This window comes from Anomaloglossus baeobatrachus, chromosome 2 (genome assembly GCF_048569485.1).
Source record: "Anomaloglossus baeobatrachus isolate aAnoBae1 chromosome 2, aAnoBae1.hap1, whole genome shotgun sequence".
Classification (NCBI taxonomy): domain Eukaryota; kingdom Metazoa; phylum Chordata; class Amphibia; order Anura; family Aromobatidae; genus Anomaloglossus; species Anomaloglossus baeobatrachus.
The window spans coordinates 501,168,623-501,193,435 of record NC_134354.1 but is presented as its reverse complement, the minus strand read 5'-3'; the positions used below and the strand labels follow the sequence as shown (position 1 = coordinate 501,193,435).

The following is a 24,813-nucleotide window of genomic DNA, read 5'->3' as shown; positions in this document are numbered from 1 at the left end:
CTTTACTGTTGACTTAGAGACAGATATACCTACTTCACTGAGAGTGTTCTGGACTTCAGTTGATGATGTGAACGGGTTCTTCTTCACCAAAGAAAGTATGCGGCGATCATCCACCACTGTTGTCATCCGTGGACGCCCAGGCCTTTTTGAGTTCCCAAGCTCACCAGTCAATTCCTTTTTTCTCAGAATGTACCCGACTGTTGATTTTGCTACTCCAAGCATGTCTGCTATCTCTCTGATGGATTTTTTCTTTTTTTTCAGCCTCAGGATGTTCTGCTTCACCTCAATTGAGAGTTCCTTAGACCGCATGTTGTCTGGTCACAGCAACAGCTTCCAAATGCAAAACCATACACCTGTAATCAACTCCAGACCTTTTAACTACTTCATTGATTACAGGTTAACGAGGGAGACGCCTTCAGAGTTAATTGCAGCCCTTAGAGTCCCTTGTCCAATTACTTTTGGTCCCTTGAAAAAGAGGAGGCTATGCATTACAGAGCTATGATTCCTAAACCCTTTCTCCGATTTGGATGTGAAAACTCTCATATTGCAGCTGGGAGTGTGCACTTTCAGCCCATATTATATATATAATTGTATTTCTGAACATGTTTTTGTAAACAGCTAAAATAACAAAACTTGTGTCACTGTCCAAATATTTCTGGACCTAACTGTAGTTGTAACATGCAAGTGGTTCATTTAGTAGTTATCTTAATATCTGATGGTTTGACTGAGGGCAGTGCTAGACGTTGTCAGTATTGCAGCCAATTCCGAAACACTGGGAGTAGTGGCTGAGACTAAGTGATATACCAATAAAGGTGAGTACAGTGCAGTTTGTTTCTTAATTGGTTTCTTAACCCTAGAACGCATACCTGGGGCCTCGCAGGCCTGCTAGGTCATTTGTTTTCTATGGTGGTAGATTGAATTGCTTGCGCGTTCTAGGATTAATTGTGTGAATAAAACAACAAATGTGATTTTATAAATTTTCATTCCATGCCATTAGATTCAATCTCCTAATTACAACAACCATGTTATTGGCTGTTTCCAATCTGTTGCCTAACAACATTTTCCATCTTATACTTTTTTCTCAAAAATTGAACAGTGCTATTCTTGTCAATAAAAAATACTTTATCCACAAGAGACCATACCACAAGAGACCATTTAAATTCTGTTAAAATTTTACTCAACGGTCTCAGGACCAATTTTGATCCCGCTAACAGAGATACTGCAACATGACTTATGGAGATCTGGCCTAATTTGAAGGCTGTTTTTCTTTTTCCTTTCGCTTTCTTCACTTTTTCCTTTATTTTAAAAAGAGATATAGATATAGAACAATTAATCTCTATGGGTTTGTGTGCTGTCCAGGATTAGAAAAAATCAACACCACACAGATGTGTGGATGTAAGCTTACTATGAAAGTCTACTTGGAATTGACGGATTTGTAACAATATGCTCCTAAAAACTGATTCATGTCATAGATGTATTACAAGTAGGAGCCATGACACCACTATGAAAAGAGACATATTATTAGTTAGCACTGGAGTTTACTAGGTGAATTATTAAAAAAATACAGAGTTGATGATAAATGTTTCACTCGATCTAAAAATGAACTATATACAATAAGTATGTAATTGTGAAGACACTAAAAGTTCCTAAGACTTTCAAACTCTACAATCTAATGCAGCTGCTGTACTTTCTTTTACAGTGCCATAAAAAAGATAACTCTAGACTAAAGCCCGCTACACACGCTTCAATATATCTCACAATCCGTCGTTGGGGTCAAGTTGTAAGTGACGCACATCCGGCATCGTTTGTGAGGTATCTGCGTGTGACAGCTACATGCGATCAGGATTGAACGCAAAACCGTTGATCGCAAACACATCGTATCATTCTCTAGAATTGAGCGTTTTGTTGCACGAACCTAGTCAATTGAAACGTGTGACATCCCTCATACGATTTTGTTGTCTGATGCTATGTGCGCAGGTGTGCGCTCTGCACCGCAGCTTAAAAAAGGTCCGCTTCAGAGCGCAGCTGAAAAGCTGCGTTCTGAAGCGCCTCACAATGTCTGTCATGCACTAATCTCTGTCAGTCCGTCACTATCTCTGTCCCTCACTCTCTGTCCATGTCAGTCTATCCCCCTCTCTCATATACTCACCAATCCCCGATCCCCGGCGCTGCACAGCATTCACACTGCTCCGGCGGCTTTTACTGTTTTGAAAAAGCCGGCCGCCCATTAAACAATTTCGTATTCCCTGCTTACCCCGCCCACCGGCGCTTATGATTGGTTACAGTGAGACACGCCCCCACTCTGAGTGACAGGTGTCACACTGCACCCAATCACAGCAGCCGGTGGGCGTGTCTATACTGTGTAGAGAAATAAATAATTAAATAATTTAAAAAAACGGCGTGCGGTTCCCCCCATTTTTAAAACCAGCCAGATAAAGCCATACGGCTGAAGGCTGGTATTCTCAGGATGGGGAGCTCCACGTTATGGGGAGCCCCCCACCCTAACAATATCAGCCAACAGCCGCCCAGAATTGCCGCATACATTAGATGCGACAGTTCTGGGACTGTACCCGGCTCTTCCCGATTTACCCTGGTGCGTTGGCAAATCGGGGTAATAAGGAGTTATTGGCAGCCCATAGCTGCCAATAAGTCCTAGATTAATCATGTCAGGCGTCTATGAGACACCCTCCATGATTAATCTGTAAATTACAGTAAATAAACACACACACCAGAAAAATCCTTTATTAGAAATAAAAACACACACACATTCCCTGGTTCACCACTTTAATCAGCCCCAAAAAGCCCTCCTTGTCCGGCGTAATCCGGGATGCTCCAGCGTCGCTTCCACCGCTGCTGCATGGAGGTGACCGGAGCCGCAGCAGACACAGCCGCTCCGGTCACCTCCACACAGCAAATGAAGACAGCCGCGCGATCAGCTGCTGTCACTGAGGTTACCCGCAGCCACCGCTGGATCCACCGGTGGCCGCGGGTAACCTCAGTGACAGCAGCTGATCGCGCGGCTGTCTTCATTTGGGCGTGTGTGTTTAAAAATGGGGGGAACCGCACGCCGTTTTTTAAAATTATTTAATTATTTATTTCTCTACACAGTATAGACACGCCCACCGGCTGCTGTGATTGGGTGCAGTGTGACACCTGTCACTCAGAGTGGGGGCGTGTCTCACTGTAACCAATCATAGGCGCTGGTGGGCGGGGAAAGCAGGGAATACGAAATTGTTTAATGGGCGGCCGGCTTTTTCAAAACAGTAAAAGCCGCCGGAGCAGTGTGAATGCCGTGCAGCGCCGGGGATCGGGGATTGGTGAGTATATGAGAGAGGGCTGCTAACTTCAGTTACTCAGGAGATTAGCGGTCACCGGTGAGTCTTCACTGGTGACCGCTAATCAGGGCGCGACACAGACAGAGCCGCAGCATGACAATGAAGTCGGGTGAAGTTCACCCGAGTTCATTCTGACAGTGCGGCTCTGTCTGTGTCTGCTGTCATCTGCCATTCAGCTCTGCTACATGGCTGTCTGTGTCTGCTGTCAGCGGCCATGTAGCAGAGCTGAATGGCAGATGACATAGTAAAAACGCATCCCTACACATTACACACGCTTGGCAAGTCAATAAATAAAAAAAAAAAAAAAGGTGCTCAATGCATACGTCACAGAACACATGATCTAAAGGATCGCACACAAAATTGACCAATTTAACATAGACTACTAACGCTCGTGTGACAGCAAATGAACGACCAACGTGAAATCTCATAGATCCCGTATGCAACCTGGGCGTGTCACATCGCAAATGCGATTGTACAACTAATTGCAACGTGTAAAGTGGGCTTAAGACTTTTGTAGCTAGGCATTCTATGGAAGAGACTAGAACAGTAGCTCCTACTATTGAAAAGTCGGTGCTGAAATCAAGTATCAGGTAAAAGAAAAATTACTAGTGGGTGAGTCCTAAAATGACCCCTATATACCAGTGAAAAAGAGGTGTCAGGAAAAAGTGAGAAGGGGAAATGTAGGGCATTGCGCAATCATCCATGATGACATAGTGTATCCTGCACACTGCGTATACTCCCACTTCATTGCCAAATTTTTCCATTTCTATCTTATAATAATACATAGATTTTGTATGCCTGACTGAACAGCTTAATAAAATATCTCCATAGAAATCTGAGTTTGCACGTCTGCTACAGCCTGTAGTATATTTTTACCTTGTAATTCAACGATATGTGCAAATAGTACTATAAAGTATCAAACCTTTATGTAGATTTACTGTATAACCATTATTCTACAAAGCAATTCAAGACACAAAGTACGTATAGGAAATCCATTAGTAGCATTCATTGACCCTAGCTGGGAAAATCAATACATGGATTAAGTTGACTTTGATTTCTAGCCATTGTGTTAGTTGCATATATTTTGTTTGCCTGCATCTTTCCTAGAGCAATATTAAACAGATGAAAGGAATAGGGGCCACCTTATGTTTTCCATAGTATTTTGTTTATTTACCCATTATCATTACTTGCATTGTGTATAAAAGCTAAATAAAAAGCATAGCCAAAAATATAAGGATATATATTTTTAAAACATTCCAAAAAGATTTAATTATAAATATAGCAAAAAGACAATGGTATTTACCAGCCAAAGTCACAGAAACATATGCCTGGACAGAAAGCAGCAGCTCCTCTTAATAAAGGAGGTAACACAGGTGCAAAATACTGACAGAACAACTACATTCAACCTACCAGTTTATAGAAAGGGTGATTGCCCAGTATTAGAATTACCCACAGATGAAGCTTGCAATAGGGCACAAGTCACACATGTAATGCACAGTACCTAGCCAATAGCCTGTTTCACAACACTACTATTTAATTACACAGGCTGCCTGGTATTCTCCCAGTGCACCACAGAGATATAGGTCCCTGGTTTACAAGGTCACCACTGATGAGTCTGGCTGTATCCTGTAAAATATATATATAAAATATGCATAAAAATAAATAAATATGAGGTATTGGTTTATATTTTGGCCAAAATATGCAAGCTTGCAACACAACGTTAAAGCGCACCAATCACCAGGATTTTCCCATATAACCTAAAGCCAGTGCTATACTGGCACTATCATGCTTATTATATACATACCTTTAGTTGTGAGCTAGGATTTTTAGAAGCAAGGAAAGTTTGTGAAATCAGCACCTTGTTAAGTTACAGCAACTGCAGCAGCTGATAGCTGGGGTGGGTATTCATAGTTATACCCTACCTCTGTTATTTATGGTAATTCTATTATAGAATCGATTTACTTTGTGACTAAAAGGACCTGTGCTGATATCATTCCCATGTGACTAGAAGGGACGGGGCCTCAGCCAACATAGCTGATACCAGGAAGCATCATTTTTCTGTTGGCTGAGGCCCCACCCCATCTGGTCGCATGGGTATGATAATAGCACAGGTCCTTTTAGTCACAAAGTAAATTGATTCTATAATAGAATTAGCAGAAGTAACAGGGGAAGGGGATAACTATGAATACTCACTGAAGCTATCAGCTGATGCTCAGCTGCTGTCACTCAACAAGCTGCTAATTTTACAAACTTTACTTGCTTGTGTTTCAAAACTTATACATCTGAGCTGACAGTTAAAGGTATGTATAGAATCAGCCTGATAGTGCCAGTATAGAACTGGCTTTAGGTTATATAGGAAAATCCTGGTGATTGATGCGCTTTAAGGGCCACCTTGTCTCTCGAGTCCCTACACTTCAGTAAATGAAAAGCAAAACCAAAGAAACCTCGATAAAAAAATGTTGAATAATTAAATTTTAAATATAGGAAAAAGGCAATGGTAATTTCCTGTCATTGTCACAGAATCAAAAGACAGGATGCAGCAGATCCCCTTAATAAAGGAGGTAACATAGGAGAAAAATACTGATAGAACAACCATTGTCAGCCAATCAGTTCATGTAGTGTCGTGATTGCCCATTAGTAATTTGTGGGTAATTCTAATACTGGGCACTCCCCTCCCAAGAACTGGTAGGTTGAGAGTGGTTGTTTCATCAGTATTTTGCACCTGTGTTACCCATTTTATTAAGGGTGCTGCTTCATCCTTTTCCTTCTATGACCTTGGCTGGTAAATAGCATTACCATTTTGCTATATTTATAACTGTACAAAAGCAAGAGTGATAACCAAGCTGACACTGTTCCAAAAACATCTGTGCTGTAGATGGCAGCCTTTCAATTACTTTATACAAGGCTTAATGGTGAAATGTAGAATCTATTTTAGTTTTGTGGGAATTAAAGTTCAATGTTTATCTTTGCAAAATGCAAAAGCGGAATCCAGTCTAATTGTAGAAATAAATTAATGATACACAAATGTTGCATATTTTGAACTTAGAACTTCGACTTTATAATTGCCTTCAATAAAACACCACTCCCTCTGGAGAGAGTTTAGAAAACAGCATTTGTTACGGAGACATAATATGCAATGCTAATGTAAAGAGTATAATAACCCATTATTTTCAATTAGTCCTTCTTCTTTTAACATTGCTGGCTAAATTATACACATGGCTTGCATTTTATTTTCATTTGTTAAATGGATAATTTGTTAATTATTTTACGTTTTAGAAGTGCCAAATTATTCAAAGCAGAAATAATACAATGCAGTGTTTATAATATTCTCATTTTGCTACAAGTTTTCACTGACAGTTTTTTTGGTTATTAAATTCATAAAAACGTATGGAAATTTTAAACATACGCTGTATACTATTGAAGTACATGAGTGGTCTGACCTACTAGAGTCTAGCCAATACTGGTAAAAAGCTTTCAGGCCTAATTTTATAAGAAATATATACCCCAATGAAAGGTGATACATAGTTATATCTATATACAAATTGTCTCTCGAGTAAAGGAGACAAACTCTAGCACAGCGCCACCTATTGGAAGTAGCAATCCTAAAAGTTACAAGTGGATTTTCAACAATCCTTTGCAATATGACTCAGGATATATAAGCCAGATCAGAATCCCAATTTGCAGACACGGTGTTTCGGGGTGCTTGCCCCTCTTCAGTGCAAAGTATGGGGGTGTCTGATCTGGCTCATGAGAAAGCTATGTGGGGACCACGGGGGAACACTATTCGCCTTAAGGGTGGAAACACATCTATGCGAGTAAAATCGGTCCGACTGGGCTGAAAAAAACTCGGCTGATTTTAGTTCACGTTAGGTGCGACTGCAACGCAAGTGCGATGCTATTTCTGAGATTTTACTAGCGTGTGTAATGCGTGTGTAATGCGTGTGTAATGCGTGTGTAATGCGTATTTTTTACTATGTCATCTGCCATTCAGCGCTGCTACATGGCCGCTGACAGCAGACACAGACAGCCATGTAGCAGAGCTGAATGGCAGATGACAGCAGACACAGACAGAGCCGACTGTCATAATGAACTCGGGTGAACTTAACCCGATTTCATTGTCATGCTGCGGCTCTGTCTGTGCCGCGTCCTGATTAGCGGTCACCAGTGAAGGACTCACCGGTGACCGCTAATCCCCTGAGTGACTGAAGTTAGCAGCCCTCTCTCATACTCACCGATCCCCGGCGCTGCACGGCATTCACACTGTTCCGGCGGCTTTTACTATTTTGAAAAAGCCGGCCGCTTATTAAACAATCTCGTATTCCCTGCTTTCCCCGCCCACAGGCGCCTATGATTGGTTGCAGTGAGACACGCCCCCACGCTGAGTGACAGGTGTCACACTGCACCCAATCACAGCAGCCGGTGGGCGTGTCTATACTGTGTAGTGAAATAAATAAATAAATAATTAAAAAAAATGGCGTGCGGTCCCCCCCAATTTTAATACCAGCCAGATAAAGCCATACGGCTGAAGGCTGGTATTCTCAGGATGGGGAGCTCCACGTTATGGGGAGCCCCCCACCCTAACAATATCAGCCAACAGCCGCCCAGAATTGCCACATACATTATATGCGACAGTTCTGGGACTGTACCCGGCTCTTCCCGATTTACCCTGGTGCGTTGGCAAATCGGGGTAATAAGGAGTTATTGGCAGCCCATAGCTGCCAATAAGTCCTAGATTAATCATGTCAGGCGTCTATGAGACACCCTCCATGATTAATCTGTAAGTTACAGTAAATAAACACACACACCAGAAAAATCCTTTATTAGAAATAAAAAACACAAACACATTCCCTCATTACCAATTTAATAAGCCCCAAAAAGCCCTCCATATCCGGCGTAATCCACGGACCTCCAGCGTCGCTTCCAGCATGAAGGTGACAGGAGCTGCAGAAGACACCGCCGCTCCGGTCACCTCCAAGCAGCAACTGAGGTGAGTAGCGCGATCAGCTGAGGTGTCACTGAGGTTACCCGCTGTCACTGGATACAGCGGTGACAGCGATTAACCTCAGTGACAGCTCAGCTGATCGCGCTACTCACCTCAGTTGCTGCTTGGAGGTGACCGGAGCGGCGGTGTCTTCTGCAGCTCGTGTCACCTTCATGCTGGAAGCGACGCTGGAGGTCCATGGAGTACGCCGGATATGGAGGGCTTTTTGGGGCTTATTAAATTGGTAATGAGGGAATCTGTTTGTGTTTTTTATTTCTAATAAAGGATTTTTTCATGTGTGTGTGTTTATTTACTGTAACTTACAGATTAATCATGGAGGGTGTCTCATAGACGCCTGACATGATTAATCTAGGACTTATTGGCAGCTATGGGCTGCCAATAACTCCTTATTACCCCGATTTGCCAACGCACCAGGGTAAATCGGGAAGAGCCGGGTACAGTCCCAGAACTGTCGCATATAATGTATGCGGCAATTCTGGGCGGCTGTTGGCTGATATTGTTAGGGTGGGGGGCTCCCCACAATGTGGAGCTCCCCATCCTGAGAATAACAGCCTTCAGCCGTATGGCTTTATCTGGCTGGTATTAAAATTGGGGGGGACCGCACGCCATTTTTTTTAATTATTTATTTATTTATTTCACTGCACAGTATAGACCCGCCCACCGGCTGCTGTGATTGGGTGCAGTGAGACACCTGTCACTCAGCGTGGGGGCGTGTCTCACTGCAACCAATCATAGGCGCCTGTGGGTGGGGAAAGCAGGGAATACGAGATTGTTTAATAAGCGGCCGGCTTTTTCAAAATAGTAAAAGCCGCCGGAGCAGTGAGAAAGCCGTGCAGCGCCGCGCCGGAGATCGGGGATCGGTGAGTATGAGAGAGGGGGGGAAACTGACTGACAGACTGTGAGAGAGGGACAGAGATAGTGACGGACCGACAGAGAGAGAATAGAGACCGAGAGGGAGAGACCGACTGACAGGGAATAGTGATTGACAGACATTGGGAGACATCGCTCGTTTCCAGTGTTTTAGGAAACATGCGAGAAATGTATTTAGAAAATCGGATGTCACTAAGATGGTGTGAATGCCGTCCCGTGACATCCGATTTTTTACACGCTCCCATAGACTTGCATTGGAGAAACTCGCAGTAGAAACTCGCAAAAAAGCAGCATGCTGCGATTTTTTTCTCGGTCCGATTTGGACTGAGAAAAAAATCGCAGATGAGAGCTGAATCATTCACCAACATGTGTCCGATTCCAATGCGAGTTTTTCTCGCATTGCTCTACTGCGAGAAACTCGCAAGTGAGAAGCAGCCCTAAGGAGACTTTGCAAGCCAGTCTGGCTGCCAGGTAAGGGGACTTATAGCTGCCACGCCCCTCTATATATCTATATAAAAACTCTTGCAATAATAAGCTGGGATCCCTATATAATCTTATTGTTTCTTTCTGATTCCTGACTCCGGTACATCACGTGTTGCCACCTGTTTCCACCTCATGTTGCAGAGTTAGAGCTAGCTCACACCACAGCATATATCATCGAGTGCTACCTGTTTTTTTAACTAATAGCACTAAAACAAATAGTATGTAATTGGGCAGATCTCATCAACATTTTTTTCTCAAGTCTAAAGGCCGCTTTACACGCAACGACATCACTAATGAGATATCGCTGGGGTCACGGAATTCGTGACCCACATCCGGCCTCGTTAGTGACGTCGTTGTGTGTGACACCTACGAGCGACCGCTAACGATCCTAAAAACGGCAAAAATCGTTGATTGTTGGCACATCATTCCTTTCCCAAATATCATTGCTTTCTTTGGATGCAGGTTGTTAGTCGTTCCTGAGGCAGCACACATTGCTATGTGTGACACCCCGGGAACGACGAACAACAGCGTTCCTGCGTCCTCCGGAATGACGTTGGAGTGACGTTAATGCGGCTGCTTTCCGCCCCTCCGCTTCTATTGGTGGCCCGCTGTGTTACGTCGCTGTGACGCCGCACGAACCTCCCCCTTAAAAAAGAGTTTGTTTGCCAGCCACAGCGACGTTGTTAGGAAGGTGTGACGCGTACTAGCGATATTATTCAGCGATTTGCCCATGACGCACACACAACGGGGGTGGGTGCAATCACTAGCGACATTGCTAGTGATGTAACAGCATGTAAAGCGGCCTTTAGGGTGCCTGGGAAATATTGGATAGCACTTGGATGACATTGGAGTGCAGTACAATTTCTGCGGACTGACACAAGGGAGAAGATTGAGAATTTTTTTTCTCCTTCTTCTCCTCACACTGTGCTCCGAATCTCTTACCTAAAAGAATCAAATCACACTAAGCTGACACTTGTTCAGAGTTTGATGCGAGTGTCATAAAATAAATGATTCAGTTCACTCATATGAAACAATTTACAGTCGTGTGACCGTAGCCTTAATACCAACTTTATGCTGATATTTGGTATTTTATCTATACAAGATTTGTGATCAAGACTAAATACACATTATAGACAGCCAAATCTGACAATTTCATCTCAATTGCTCCTTTTGTTGTGTATTGTTGCTTTCCAACTGTTCCCTAGACAAAAGATGTTGAAGATAAGGATCAGAAAGTTTGAATACAAAATCCTGATCTTTTTGTTCTCCAGTTGCTTAACCTGCTGAAGCATTTGGCATTAGCTTACTCCACTATCCAGGTCTGGCTCCAGGTTTTTGTGGGCCTTGGACAATATAGTCTCAGTGGGCCCCATAACCACGCAGACACGCACATACACAGATACGTACACATACAGACATACATACAGTAGATATACATATTTAAAGACAAATTTAGAAAAACACATATAAACAAACATGAATTTATGCACAGTTATAAACACTGACATACAGAGATACATATCATACATACACACACAGACGCATTAGAGATATTTTTAATATAGGGAATCCAGCAGCAGCCTCACTCCCCTCCCCGCTTATCTCTGTCCTGCCCATTCTGGGCATGTGGCTGTGCCGCACTAATTGGTGACCATGACTAACAGACAGGGCCGCACACATTGTACACAGACACTGCTATAAATATACACATCACAGAAGAGGCTGGGGATATATAGCAATGTGGGACATAGAGCTCCAGAGAGGGGTATACAGCTCTAGAGAGGGGCATTCAGCTCTGGAGGGGTATACAGCTCTGGAGTGTTATACAACACTGAGGTGGGTGGGACACAAAATAGAGGGAACCTACGCCAATTTATTTATTTACTTTTACACTATAGGGACGCAGATAGCATGTGTGATTCCAACCAATCACAGATGCTGTCACACAAGGTGGTTGTGTAGTCTGACTCCAACCAATGATACACAGGGACTGACAGTGGGCGGATGAAGCAGTGAATATGTATGAGGCTTAATGAGCAGACCCAGGAGTAGTATTACAGCCATGCGGGATACTCAGTAAGTATAATGCTCCTGCTCTCATCCCTCTGCCCCTTTCAACCACCATTTTACAGCACAATGTTCGGGTGCTCATATACTCATATGTGGTTCAGCTTCTGGGAAGATGTTTGGCATCGGATGTGTTTTTAAATCCAGCTGGACCTGCCAAACCTGAACATCTGCGGGTTTGCCCATCTCTAGATAAACCCTGCTGAGCATCTATATACACTGTATATATGAGTTTAACTATCTCTAATAGTGGAAAACAAAAATTGTTAATCAATCAATTATTAGCATACATAATATAGCTCCCCTAAAGAAAATAGTAAAACAAATGGAGAATTTTTTCTTCATCTATTTTCTGTTGATCTGATTTGATTACCTTTTTAATTAAGGGGCACTTTGCACACTACGACATCGCAGGTGCGATGTCGGTGGGGTCAAATTGCAAGTGACGCACATCCGGCGTCGCATGCGATATCGTAGTGTGTAAATCCTTTGTGATACAATTAACGAGTGCAAAAGCGTCGTAATCGTATCATTGGTGTAGCCTCGGTCATTTCCATGAATTGGGAAACCGATGTTACGATGTTGTTCTTTGTTCCTGCGGCAGCACACATCGCTGTGTATGAAGCCGTAGGAGCGAGGAACATCTATCTGCGTCCTGCGGCTCACGCCGGCTGTGCGGAAGGAAGGAGGTGGGCGGGATGTTTACATCCCGCTCATCTCCGCCCCTCCGCTTCTATTGGCCGCCTGCCGTCTGACGTTGCTATGACGCTGCACGACCCGCCCCCTTAATAAGGAGGCGGTTCGCCAGCCAGAGCGACGTCGCAGGGCAGGTGAGTGCATGTGAAGCTGCCGTAGCGATAATGTTCGCTACGGCAGCTATCACCATGATATCGCAGCTGCGACGGGGGCAGGGACTATCGCGCACGGCATCGCAGCATCGGCTTGCGATGTCGTAGTGTGCAAAGTGCCCCTAAGACTGAAAAACATATGACGTCTATGTATGTGGCTATGAAAACACTGGCTGAAACAGGAGCAATGTATTACACTGCTCTTTTTAGGAGTATGCAGAAATTCCTGCAGACTGACATAACGTAAAGAAAATATCTCAAGTTTTATTATTAATTTGTGATTGTGCCTCATGTTACCAACTTCTAAATTCCTATAGTTTACAGTACAAAGTAAACCTCTTCATATATACAGTAACTACTAGTTAAGTCCATCATTTAAAAGGAAGTCTGAAGATTGTTTTATCCTGGAAATTTCTGAGTGTTATTGTTGGAGTCAAGAAGGTGTTTCAACTGTTGCAGGTGTTTTTCTTCACTTCTTTCTTCATATAGATTGGTTGCTGAAAGGTTGTAATTTTGGGACATTTGCCTTTTTTTCAAACTATTTAACTATTAATATGTCAAGATTATCCTGATTTTTTTGCTGTTGGCCTAAATATAGTATATTGACACTCAATAATAAGTGACCTTTGTCAAAAGCCATGCCTACACTTTTAGGCCTCTTTCACACGTCCGTGCCTCTGGTACGTGTTTGGTCAGTTTCCTCACGTACCGGAGACACGGGCACACGTAGACCTTGTTTTTTTAATGGACTTGGATACATGTATGTATTTACGCACGGAACGTGTGTCCGTGCCGTACATATGTGTGTCCGTGTGTTCCTCACGGCAACATGTTCGTTTTCTCTCCAGCATCACGGGTATCACACGTAACGAAAACATGTCAGACGTAATGCAAACGGACCAAACGGATGTGTTCTGTGTGACACGCGCTGGAGAAATCACATGTGTCTGCGAGAAAAAAAAATAAAACTTTACTCACCTTCTCCAGCACTGCAGGCTCTGCCGCTGCTGTCACTTGCTTCCAACCGCCGCTCATTATGCTCATTGAATATTCACTTCACTGCGGCCGGAAGCAGCAGCAGCGGGGAGTCGTCAGGACTGCAGACCGAAGATCAGCACCACGGACAGCGAAGCCAGGGACAGGTGAGTAGAAAGTTTACGTTCTCCGTGTGTTATCACGGATAACACACGGAGAACACACGTGTGCCATAAACACGGCACATGGAGGGCAAAACGCACCTCTGACACCTCCATGAAAAACATGCGTGGCTTTTCACGAACATGTGAAAGAGGCCTTAGTCATAGTGGAATGTGCAAGAGTATATGTAGAAGGCATTATTCTACGCAATTTACAATTCTACAACTTGTGTTTTAATAAGGTAACTGAAGGAAAGCAGGTTCTAGAGAAAAGCTTGAAACTTTCAAGAAAGCTAAGAAAAGAAATGAGCAGCTTGACTGAATGGTTGGCTATGATAGACACTGAAGTAACAAAGAGATCATCTGATGAGGGTATGCCAACTAACTTAGAGGAAGAGATTGCCTGGAGCAAGGTGAGTCTGATATAAATGCCAACTGACAATAAAACTCTACAGACTTAAAGGAGATTTGTTAAAACTGAATTATTTGTTTATATAGATAGTACTTATGGAATCTTTTTAAATTCATGATGAATGTTTGTGGTTGGAAAATATTTTTTAAGAGTTTAGTATATGTATAGTAAGAAACAGAAGCCCCAAAAGGTAGATCATTAGTTTCAAAATAATAAAGATTAGCCCCCTCACCCACGAGCTATTTTCCACTTTTAGTGCTGTTTCTTTTCCTCTCCTTCTTCCTAGAGACATAACTTTTTTATTTTTTTGTCACTATAGCCATATGAGGGCTTTCTTTTTGAGACAAGTTGTACTTTTCAACGACACCATTCATTCTGTCCCATGTTGTACTTGAAAATGGGAAAAAACTCATAGCTCGGTGAAATTACAAAAAAGTGCAATTGCACAATTGCTTGGGTTTGTTTTTTTTTTTTATTTAAACTGTTTACTATTTTGAAAAACATGGAATTATAATTCCCCATGTCAGTATGAGTTTGTAGATATCAAACATGTATAGTTTTACTTTTATCGAAGTGATAAGAAAAAGTTTCAGAAATTTGTAAAAAACATAATTGCTCTTTGGCACTATTTTCCAAGACCTGTAGATATCTAATTTTTCAGGATCTGAGGCTCAGTGATGGCTTATTTTTTGCGTCTTGAGCTGACATTTTTAATAATACCATTTTTTTCATAAATAAAAATGTTTTGATATCCTGTTATTGCATTTTAATGCGATGTTTAGGCAACCAAAAAAATGTTATAACTATGCCGTGTACCGAGCAGATTAATTGATTTTATATTTTGATAGATCAGGCATTTCTGATCTTGGTGATACCAAATATATGATTTTTTTCATTATTATTATTTTATTTTCAATGATCCAAAAGGGGGATGATTTGAACTTTTAAGTTTTTGTTTTATTTTTCATATTTTTTAAAACTTTTTTTTTTTTCTCATTTTACTAGTCCCCCTGGGGGACTTTATGCCTGCAGTGTCCGATCGCGTCTCCTGATCAGAGCGATACTTCAGCCTTACTATAATCAGGAGAAATGCTGTGTTAGTGTGAGTGCCGGCGCTCTGCCGACATTTACAGGAAACACATCATGGTAGCAACAGAGGTCATCATCTGACCCCACGAAGGTAGCCAGCGTGTGTCACTTATTACAGCACTATTTTATTTTCTTTTTGCTATTTCTCTTTTAATTGTCTCCAACCATTTTAATTAATTATTTAATAAAGTAATTGTTTTTAGAGTTTCTTTTATGTTTTTAGTCTGATGCCTGTATGCAGTAATTGTCTTGGTATATGTCTTAATAATGTTAGCCTTATATAAGGGTATAGGTACATTTTCAGACTTCTCAGGCTTCATGGCACTGGATGAACATGAAACTCTGCACCCTACTAATGCTCGTAATAGGCTTTTACTCCCTTCTAAATGCCCCTTAATACATTTATTCTGTGCCCCAACCTTAGCCTAACTTTAATCTCTTGTTGTAAGGATATGGGCACTATTTGCTTCAATATACACCTATAAAATGGAGGAGACATTGGCAGATATTATTCCTCACAATACAAAAATATATATATATTGTAAAACTGTCTCAAAGCACAAAAAGTATATTGGAAATGAGTGAGGGTTGGGAGATAGGATTTGGATTTTAGTCATTTTAGTCTTGTATAAGAGTACTTTAGATAAATGTTCTAACACAAGACTATGGCTAATATTAATGGAGAAAGACAGACAGATTAAATTAAGGAAGCATGATTAATAGACACCTAGTTGATAAGGACAGTAAGTGCTGTGCAATGACAATCCTATTAGAAAATGATTAATAATGATGCCCAAACATGTACAAATATCGATAAGCACAGAAGAGGTACAGCTTATCTACCTTTTTCTATTCAATGGCAAGAATGTCGTGACCTTGTCTATTTTCTGACAGACAACACAGAAAGAGATGGAAAAGCGGCAGCTGCAACTGAAGAATATCCAGGATTTAGGAGATTCCCTAAAAGCTATACTAGGAGAAAAAGGCAATCTTGTGGATGATAAACTTAGTCTGCTAAATAGCAACTGGCTGGCAGTAACATCAAGAGCTGAAGAATGGTTCCGCCTACTGATGGTAAGAACAGACTGCTTCAATAATAAACATGGAAGGCTTATTTATTAGTCAAATAAGTTATTGATCTTTTCTCACACAGATTTTATTAAATAACATACCATAACACTTTTTTTTAATAATTTTTTATATTGTTATATTCTCAACTTTTTTATATGTAGAATGTTCACTTTGCAAATTCTGAACGTTTATTTATAGAAATGACTGTAGTAATTTAATGCCAGCTACTGATCATTTGGTGATACATCATATTTTTCTGACTATAAGAAACATTTTTTAGTAAGGTAATGTCTTGCTAAAATGTATTTGTGTCTTATAGTTCACAGTCAGTAAGGTCAGCAGTGTGAGTCCTTGCTGACTGTTTCCTTAAAGGGAATCTGACACAAGATTTTGTAATCTGAGGACAGCATGTTGTAAGGGTTAAAAAAAGAAAAATCAACTATGCCTCTCTTATCAGGCTGTGTGCTGTTGTTTACATAAACTAAAGGATTTATCACCTATTGATTATCATTGCTGGACTACAATGTCACACGCATGGCAGTATGACAAACCTCATTATCAATGTACAATCTGTATTGAGAGTTCTGCTTTTTTGCTAAATCTAAAAGCTGTGATTGTGTCAGAATGGCTGCAGCCAGTAATCTAACTGATACATCACTGGATTTAGGTTCTCTTAGCCTACATTATGTTGCTTTCAGATGAGGTAGCAAAAACCAGAATCTCTTTAATTCATAGGGTCATTCATTCAAAACCTTGTTCTCCTATCACAGAGATATCTAAGTAGCTGCACAGTTCTCTCAATCTGTGTAATTATACTGAGCAGGAAAGACTGAACTGAGCTTGTAGCAGGTTACTTAAAGCTTCTGTCCATATGAGGGTTAATAGAATGTGTCTTTGATGTACAAGCTGAAGAAAACTAAAACTGTGAAATGTAGATAACAACTTTATTTATACTAAGAAGAAAAGTCTCAGTCTCACAAAACAAAACCAATCTCTTGCACTTCCATGTGATGCTCAGTCTTCACCATATGGGATACAAATGTGACGCCATACTTGTTAGCCACATTTTTGCGCTGTTATGAACAGCACAGAAAATCAATGTAGAATGACACTGCTTGGTATAAAATTTGCAATAGGCATCCTTTATACTTTGGAAATTAGATCTTTTCTACTAAAGTGTCGTGCTGACTAAATTATATCCCCAACAGTGCTTACTGGAAACATCAGTAGTTTAGAAATTCTGTAACCAATACCATCAGTATGCTTTGCAACAATAAGATTACAAAGGTCTTGCGACAGCTTACTGGATTTACCCATCATGAGATGTTTCTTGTGTGGCACTTTGGTAATTGGACACCTTTTAATAGGCCGTCAATGGAACTAGATGTTATTATTTTTCAATAAGTGCCACTATTGTTTTCTAATTACTATTAGATGCTAGCTGATGGCATGACTTTCCATTGCTTTTATACCTCTATTTGTGCTCAATACTTTTTCCATGTGCTATTTCTCATTATTACACATCACTAAATTTATGGACATCAATGGTTTGATTGTTCTACCTGTGTGGCATGGATGAATTCTTATTGACATCTAGTGAGAAATTGATGTCAATAGCATCTTTAGAAATATATTTTTTAAAACTGGTGGCGCCGAATTGTTATATATATAGTCCTTATATATATATATATATATATATATATATATATATATATATATATATATATATAGATAGATATATATTTTTGAAATAAAGGTTGTAGACCAGCTCACCTGTCTGAGCTCAAGCCCCGGCGTCCTTGTTCTCCTTATTGCACGGACCCGAAGTGGGAGACTTCCAAGATATGTAAAACAAGCTGAAGAAGGATCCAGCAAGGCAGAATGACTCCAAAGGGCACCAAAACTGAGTTTTGTCTTGGGACCGTGAAGAAGGCGGCTGCGTCCGCCGAAATGCGTAGTGCATACTGCATATACCTTGCGCTTAACAACTTGTCAAGAGCTCTGGAATTTTTTATTCTTAGATAATAAAGTCAGAGAAAAAAAAACAAAAACTTTTGGTGCCCTTTGGAGTCATTCTGCCTTGCTGGATCCTTCTTCAGCTTGTTCTATATATATATATATATGTATATATATATATATATTTATATATAAAGTATCTACATGTCCTCAAATAACCGTGTAAGTGGGACGTAAGAGGACTATATATATATATATATATATATATATATATATATATATATATATATATATATAGTCCTCTTACGTCCCACTTACACGGTTCCGTGAGGAAATGTGATCACCCAATTGTGGATTTTCAGGAATTTTCTTTTTAAATTTCAATACAATCTATAGTTGTGTGAAATCTATGACATCTATGAAGTGTATGAAATTGATAATATAAATTAATTCACTAAATTCGCTAAAACATGAGGGAAGCTTACATAACTGATATAGCAATATAAGGTGTCAACTTTGCTTGTGCAGTCAACACTGGCAGAGCCAAAAAACAAAGTCCCTGGCTGCAGCACTGCTGAATATGTTTTTCAAATAAACTGCAGATGGAGGGAAGGTTTGGTCCAAAACCAGAAAATCTCTTTACTATTATTTTACAAAGAGAGCTTTCAAATATCATCCCACAATGAGAAAAATATAGACTATAACAGCTTCCACTCCTCCAATAATTAAGAATTTTTATATGTCCAATACAAGTCTATAAGTAAAATAGATGCTGCAACCCTATCCAAATACACTATGCTTTCCACTTGAATTAAACAACATAGTGTAAAATAACAAAAAGGATGAAAAAAAATGTTTTCTTTTTTTCACACTTTTCTTTCATATTGACATGTGTTACAATCAACCTTGTCACTTTTTTAGTATATGACTCCAGAGACAGAGGGTATCATTTATTAGAACTGTCTAAAAATAAAACTATCTTTGGTGCCCATAGCGCCAAACAGAGTTCAACTTTATAAACTGCTCAGATAAATTGCATCAAATACAAAACCAAATCTACTATGTGGATCAAAGTTTTAAAGAGAACCTGTCAGTACCCTTTTGTAATTTAAAATAAAGACATGGCAGTAATGGTGCTGTAGTACAGAGATTAAAGGGGTTGTCTACTACTAGGACAAAACCTCCAGAATCCCTATGTTTCCCTTTTGTAAAACAATGACAGATATACTCACCTCCTAAGCTGACGCCATTTTAGTGAAGTCAGCACTTCTTCTCTTGGGGATTGTATGACATTGTTATGTCATCTGACCCTTGCAGCCTATCAGTGGCTTCTTGATTCTCCCCACCTTTGGATAAATCACATACATCCGTCAGAAAATGAGAGTTGTTGCTCTCTTACTTTCTCCAGATGTACAGTGCCTTGTGAAAGTATTCGGCTCTCTTGAATTTTTCTACCTTTTCCCACATTTCAGGCTTCAAACATAAAGATAAAAAATGTAATGTTATGGTGAAGAATCAACAACAAGTGTGACACAATTGTGAAGTTGAACGAAATGTATTGCTTATTTTAAACTTCTTTAAAAAATAAATAACTGAAAAGTGGGGCGTGCAATATTATTCGTCCCTTTTACTGTAAGTGCAGCAAACTCACTCCAGAAGTTTATTGAGGATCTCTGAATGATCCAATGTTGTCCTAAATGACTGATGATTATAAATATAAGCCACCTGTGTGTAATTAAGTCTCCATATAAATACACCTGCTCTGTGGTAGTCTCAGTGTTCTGTTTAAAGCACAGATAGCATCATGAAGACCAAGGAACACAACAGGCAGGTCCATGATACTGTTGTGAAGTTTAAAGCTGGATTTGGTTACAAAAAGATTTTCAAAACTTTAAACATCCCAAGGAGCACTGTGCAAGCGATCAGATTGAAATGGAAGGAGTATCATACCACTGAAAATCTACCAAGACCTGGCTGTCCATCCAAACTTTCATCTCAAACAAGTAAAAGACTGATCAGAGATGCAGCCAAGAGGCCCATAATCACTCTGAATGAACTGCAGAGATCTACAGCTGAGGTGGGAGAGTCTTTCCATAGGACAACAATCAGATGTACACTGCACAAATCTGGCCTTTATGAGTGTGGCAAGGAGAAAGCCATTTCCCAAAGATATCCATAAAAAGTGTTGTTTAAAGTTCGCCACAAGCCACCTAGGAGACACACCAAACATGTCGAAGAAGGTGTTCTGGTCAGATGAAACCAAAATCGAACTATTTAGGCACAATGCCAAATAATATGTTTGGCTTAAAAGCAACACAGCTCATCACCCTGAACACACCATCCCCACTGTCAAACATTGTGGTGGCCTGCTTTTCTTCAGCAGGGACAGGAAAAATTGTTAAAATTGATGGGAAGATGGATGGAGCACAATACAGGACCATTCTTAAAGAAAACCTGTTGGAGTTAGCAAAAGACCTGAGACTGGGATGGAGATTTGTCTTCCAACAAGATATGATCCAAAACATAAAGCAAAATCTACAATGGAATAGTTAAAAAATAAACGTATCCAGGTGTTAGAATGGCCAAGTCAAAGTCCAGACCTGAATCCAATCAAGAATCTGTGGAAAGAGCTGAAAACTGCTGTTCACAAACACTCTCAGTCCAACCTCACTCAGCTCGAGCTGTGTGTAAAGAAAGAATGGGCAAGAATTTCAGTCTCTCGATGTGAAAACTGATAGAGACATACCCAAGCGACTTGCAGCTGTAATCGCAGCAAAAGGTGGCGCTACAAAGTATTAACTGAAAGGGAACGAATAATATTGCACGCCGCACTTTTCAGTTATTTATTTTTTTAAAAAGTTTAAAATAAGCAATAAATTTCGTTCAACTTTCCAATTGTGTCCCACTTGTTGATTCTTTACCATAACATTAACATTTTTTTGTTTTTGTTTGAAGCTTGAAATGTGAGAAAAGGTTGAAAAATTCAAGGGAGCTGAATACTTTCACAAGGCACTGGGTGTAATCCAATAAAATCTAAATATCAGATAACTAATTGTTGACTAAAGAAGAACCACAAAAGCAGTTTTCTTCACCAAATGCATCAATTTAATCTGTAATAGAGCAAAATCACAGCCATATCTTTACTTTACATTACAAAACGGTACTGATAAGTTTTCTTTAATGGTTGTCTTTTAGAGTGAGGGCTCATCAATGATTTCATTGAAACATGCCCATGGGCAAATATCTATATATTTTAAAGATGTACTGCAATATCAAGTTAATGTTTTATTCAGAATTCAGCCGAACCTTCCTGATTCACTATTTTTGGGTCTATTTATTCCAGGAATATCAAAAGCAAATGGAATATTTTAACCAAGGTGTTGCTAACACAACTGCTTGGGTGTATCATGCAGAAACATTATTTGATGAGATGGAGAAACAAAAGCCGCAACAAAGAGAAGAAACACTGAAGGTATCCCGATCTATAATCTTAAACTTTTCTGAAATATATAGTGTATTTTAAGTTTTCTATTGTTAACAGTTCTCCCTCTTCACAGGAGCAGCACCTCTCTTGTCATTGGGCTTTCTCTTCTATTCAATGAGGTAGAAATGCCCTGCAATACCAGACATAATACTTCTGTTCTGCGCTTATAGGATATTATTGCTATAAACATCACATCTGTTCACACTGTGCTGCAGATAAGCAGAATTTGAATGCTGGCGTGTATGATCTAATTATTTGATGAATAAGAAGTTTCCTTGATCGTCAGATGATTCTTTTTTTTACCAACCACTCAATGGTGAATGATCTTTCAAACAAATGCTCATTCTGAATTATTGGCTCCTCTAAGGGGGTCTAAACAAAGATTTGATATAAATGATACAACTATTCAGCAAAGGCAGTAAGATAATCTGTATGGGTTTATGGCTAAATCACTAATGTATGTCCTGCATATCTCTGTACATAAAAATAAATAGGGATACATAAAACAGTATGGAGATATTAGATGCAGTACAATGTAGGTTCAGTCACTCTGTATGTTCAGATTAGTTAAAACATCCTTGTAATTTCCAAAGAGAATAAGAATATAAGGGCTTGTTAGACTCATCTTGCACTCTCAAGGGGAAAAAAGGTACAAGAGAAATGAATTAACTCTGATCATTGTTTTCTCAAATATGAGGCATCTTAGTAGCATTTGACAGTCACGCAAAAGCATTTGTGGCCAGTTTAACTAAAATACACCTTTTACTATATGTTCTCTACTTCATATGAACTTTATATGACTTCTCCTCATGAAATACTTTTTTGTGTCTGTAGATTTTAAAGTCTGAGCTAAATGACATTCAACCAAAGGTGGATTCAGTCTATAATCAAGCTGAGGAGTTAATGGCAAACCATGGTGATCATTGTAAGAAGATAGTACAGGCCAAGGTGGCTGAGCTTGACCAGCGATTTATTCCAATATCCCAAAAAATAAAGAGTGGAAAGGTATTTGAGTAATTTAAATGATGAGTGTATATTTTGGTGTGAGTCTACTGCAAAGAAAAAAAAATGTCTTTATGATAGTGAGGAACATGACAAAAAGTTCAAGGTGTTTGCATCGACTTCAAATTTCACGATCGGATGGAGCATCCATAGGATATCCTGGAAAACCATATCCAATAAAGGGAGGTTCCACTTCACAACATGCAGGACTTAAAGTATCTTACATATTGGTCCAGGTACTACTGGGAAAATTGAAGTCTTGTTAAGTACCTTAATGGGTCAGAGCAGTTTGGAAAGCACATAGTTAAAGGGGTTTTCTCAGGAACAAAGCTCATTTTAATCAATAGATCTTGGATTAGTAAGTTCCACAATTTGATGTGTTTAAAAAAATGATGTTGTTCTGAGATAATCCTATATACATGTATATATAACATATAAACATTTTTAAAAACAGGCAAGGACATTTTTTACCTCACAAAAAGAATAATCTATGATCACTGTCCTGTCTGTATACTCTCTTTTGCATCCTGCCATGACTAGGAGATGTAGTATGACCAGTCCATGTTGCTTTATAGTTAAATATGGTCATTTCACAGTAGATAGCAGGGACACATACTGTATATAAGTGCTGCTGCGACTTCTGCTTTGATCACCAGGCGCCGCCGTATTCCCACCATGGGCAGTGCTGGTGATAGGGGAGGAGTCCGTGGCTCTGATGCGTGCAGGCTCTGCCCATCCAGTAATCTGAGCTTCACTGGGACCTGCAGTACCACTGGCTGACTGTGGTGGTGTGCACTTTCGAGCTGAAGTTACCACCTTTCAGCCATGACCAATGTGAAGGCACCACACCCTTCTTATTCCTTCTCATGTCTGCTGGTAGCTGCCAGATATAGTCTTGTAGTGTTGCTGCTGTGCCTCTGGTTCACACCCTGCTCTTAAACTTTAGATCCCTTTGCTTTTGCCCTCTGCCTTTTCACTGACGACTCTCCTGCCTGCCATTTTTTATACTTTGCTGCAATCTCTGGTTTGACTTTAGCCTAACTTCCTGACCACCCTTTTGCTTGCTGATTTTGTCCCTTTTTGTACCTCCTGGTTTTGATCCTGCCTGACGACCAATAATCTCTGGATTGCAGCCTTCTATAGGCACTGATCTTCTGGGCCTTGTTGTAATTCCAGATCCCTGTACAGGGGTTAAAGGGTTTCAGGGTTTTCGGGATCCTGCTGAGTGGGCGGTTTACCTCTAGTCTGTCCATGACAGCCATCTTGAGTCTGTGGTCCTGGGCAGATGTCACAATAAGATTATCTCAGCACATGAACATATCACACATCCAATTGTGGAAATTATTACTATTGCAAGATCTATTGGTTAAAATTAACTTTAAAATAACTTTTTTTTTTTTTAACTAAAACCCCTTCAATATTAGGCATGTTGTGTCAATGTTATATGGCTTTGCAGCATTTTTAAATTAAATTTCAAAATGCAAAGAGATTATTGAAAATTAAAAAACCATGGCTGCTTCTTATATTCCCCTCTATTCATTTCAGTGGAGAAAAAAAAATATTGTTTTTAATTTCTTTACAACCATTTTATTAGAACAAAAAATCTTCAAGTGGGACCTCGTAAAGTTTCTGACATTGCAGAAAGTGTTTAAAAATTTCCAGAAATCTTTTTATTCCTTGGAACAAACACCAGAAAGGGAAATAAATTTGATATTAATGACTTTGATTGTGGAATAATTATGGTGCCAGAGATGGTTTCTTATTTATTTATTTATTTCACTGATATAGCGCTCTTAACTCCATGGTGCTTTATCGCACAAATGTGTAACCTTCATGGATTTTATTTTTTTTAAAAAATAATCTTATCCAATATGTAATATAGGAAAACAGATGTTTTTTTTTTCTAAATGGATCTCAGACTTTGATTTAAGTACAGGTCATATTTGTATTTAAACTTTATCATTTGCCTATGGTAATTATTTTTTTAAAAAAAGTTTGGATTGTAGTAGGTTGAATATTCTATTATCAACTATATACAGTATGCGCTAATCTCATAGG

General features: G+C 39.8%; 1 protein-coding gene across 9 annotated transcripts in view; it reads left to right on the top strand.

Moving 5' to 3' along the window:
- DMD (dystrophin) overlaps positions 1 to 24,813 on the top strand; it is a 4,177,531-nt gene that overhangs the window by 1,757,658 nt on the left and 2,395,060 nt on the right. For all 9 annotated transcript variants that reach the window (XM_075336500.1, XM_075336497.1, XM_075336505.1 and 6 more), the window contains 4 exons: positions 13,984 to 14,154; positions 16,137 to 16,316; positions 21,613 to 21,741; positions 22,588 to 22,758. In XM_075336500.1, coding sequence (XP_075192615.1) covers positions 13,984 to 14,154; positions 16,137 to 16,316; positions 21,613 to 21,741; positions 22,588 to 22,758 — 651 coding nt within the window. The remainder of the gene's footprint in view (positions 1 to 13,983; positions 14,155 to 16,136; positions 16,317 to 21,612; positions 21,742 to 22,587; positions 22,759 to 24,813) is intronic.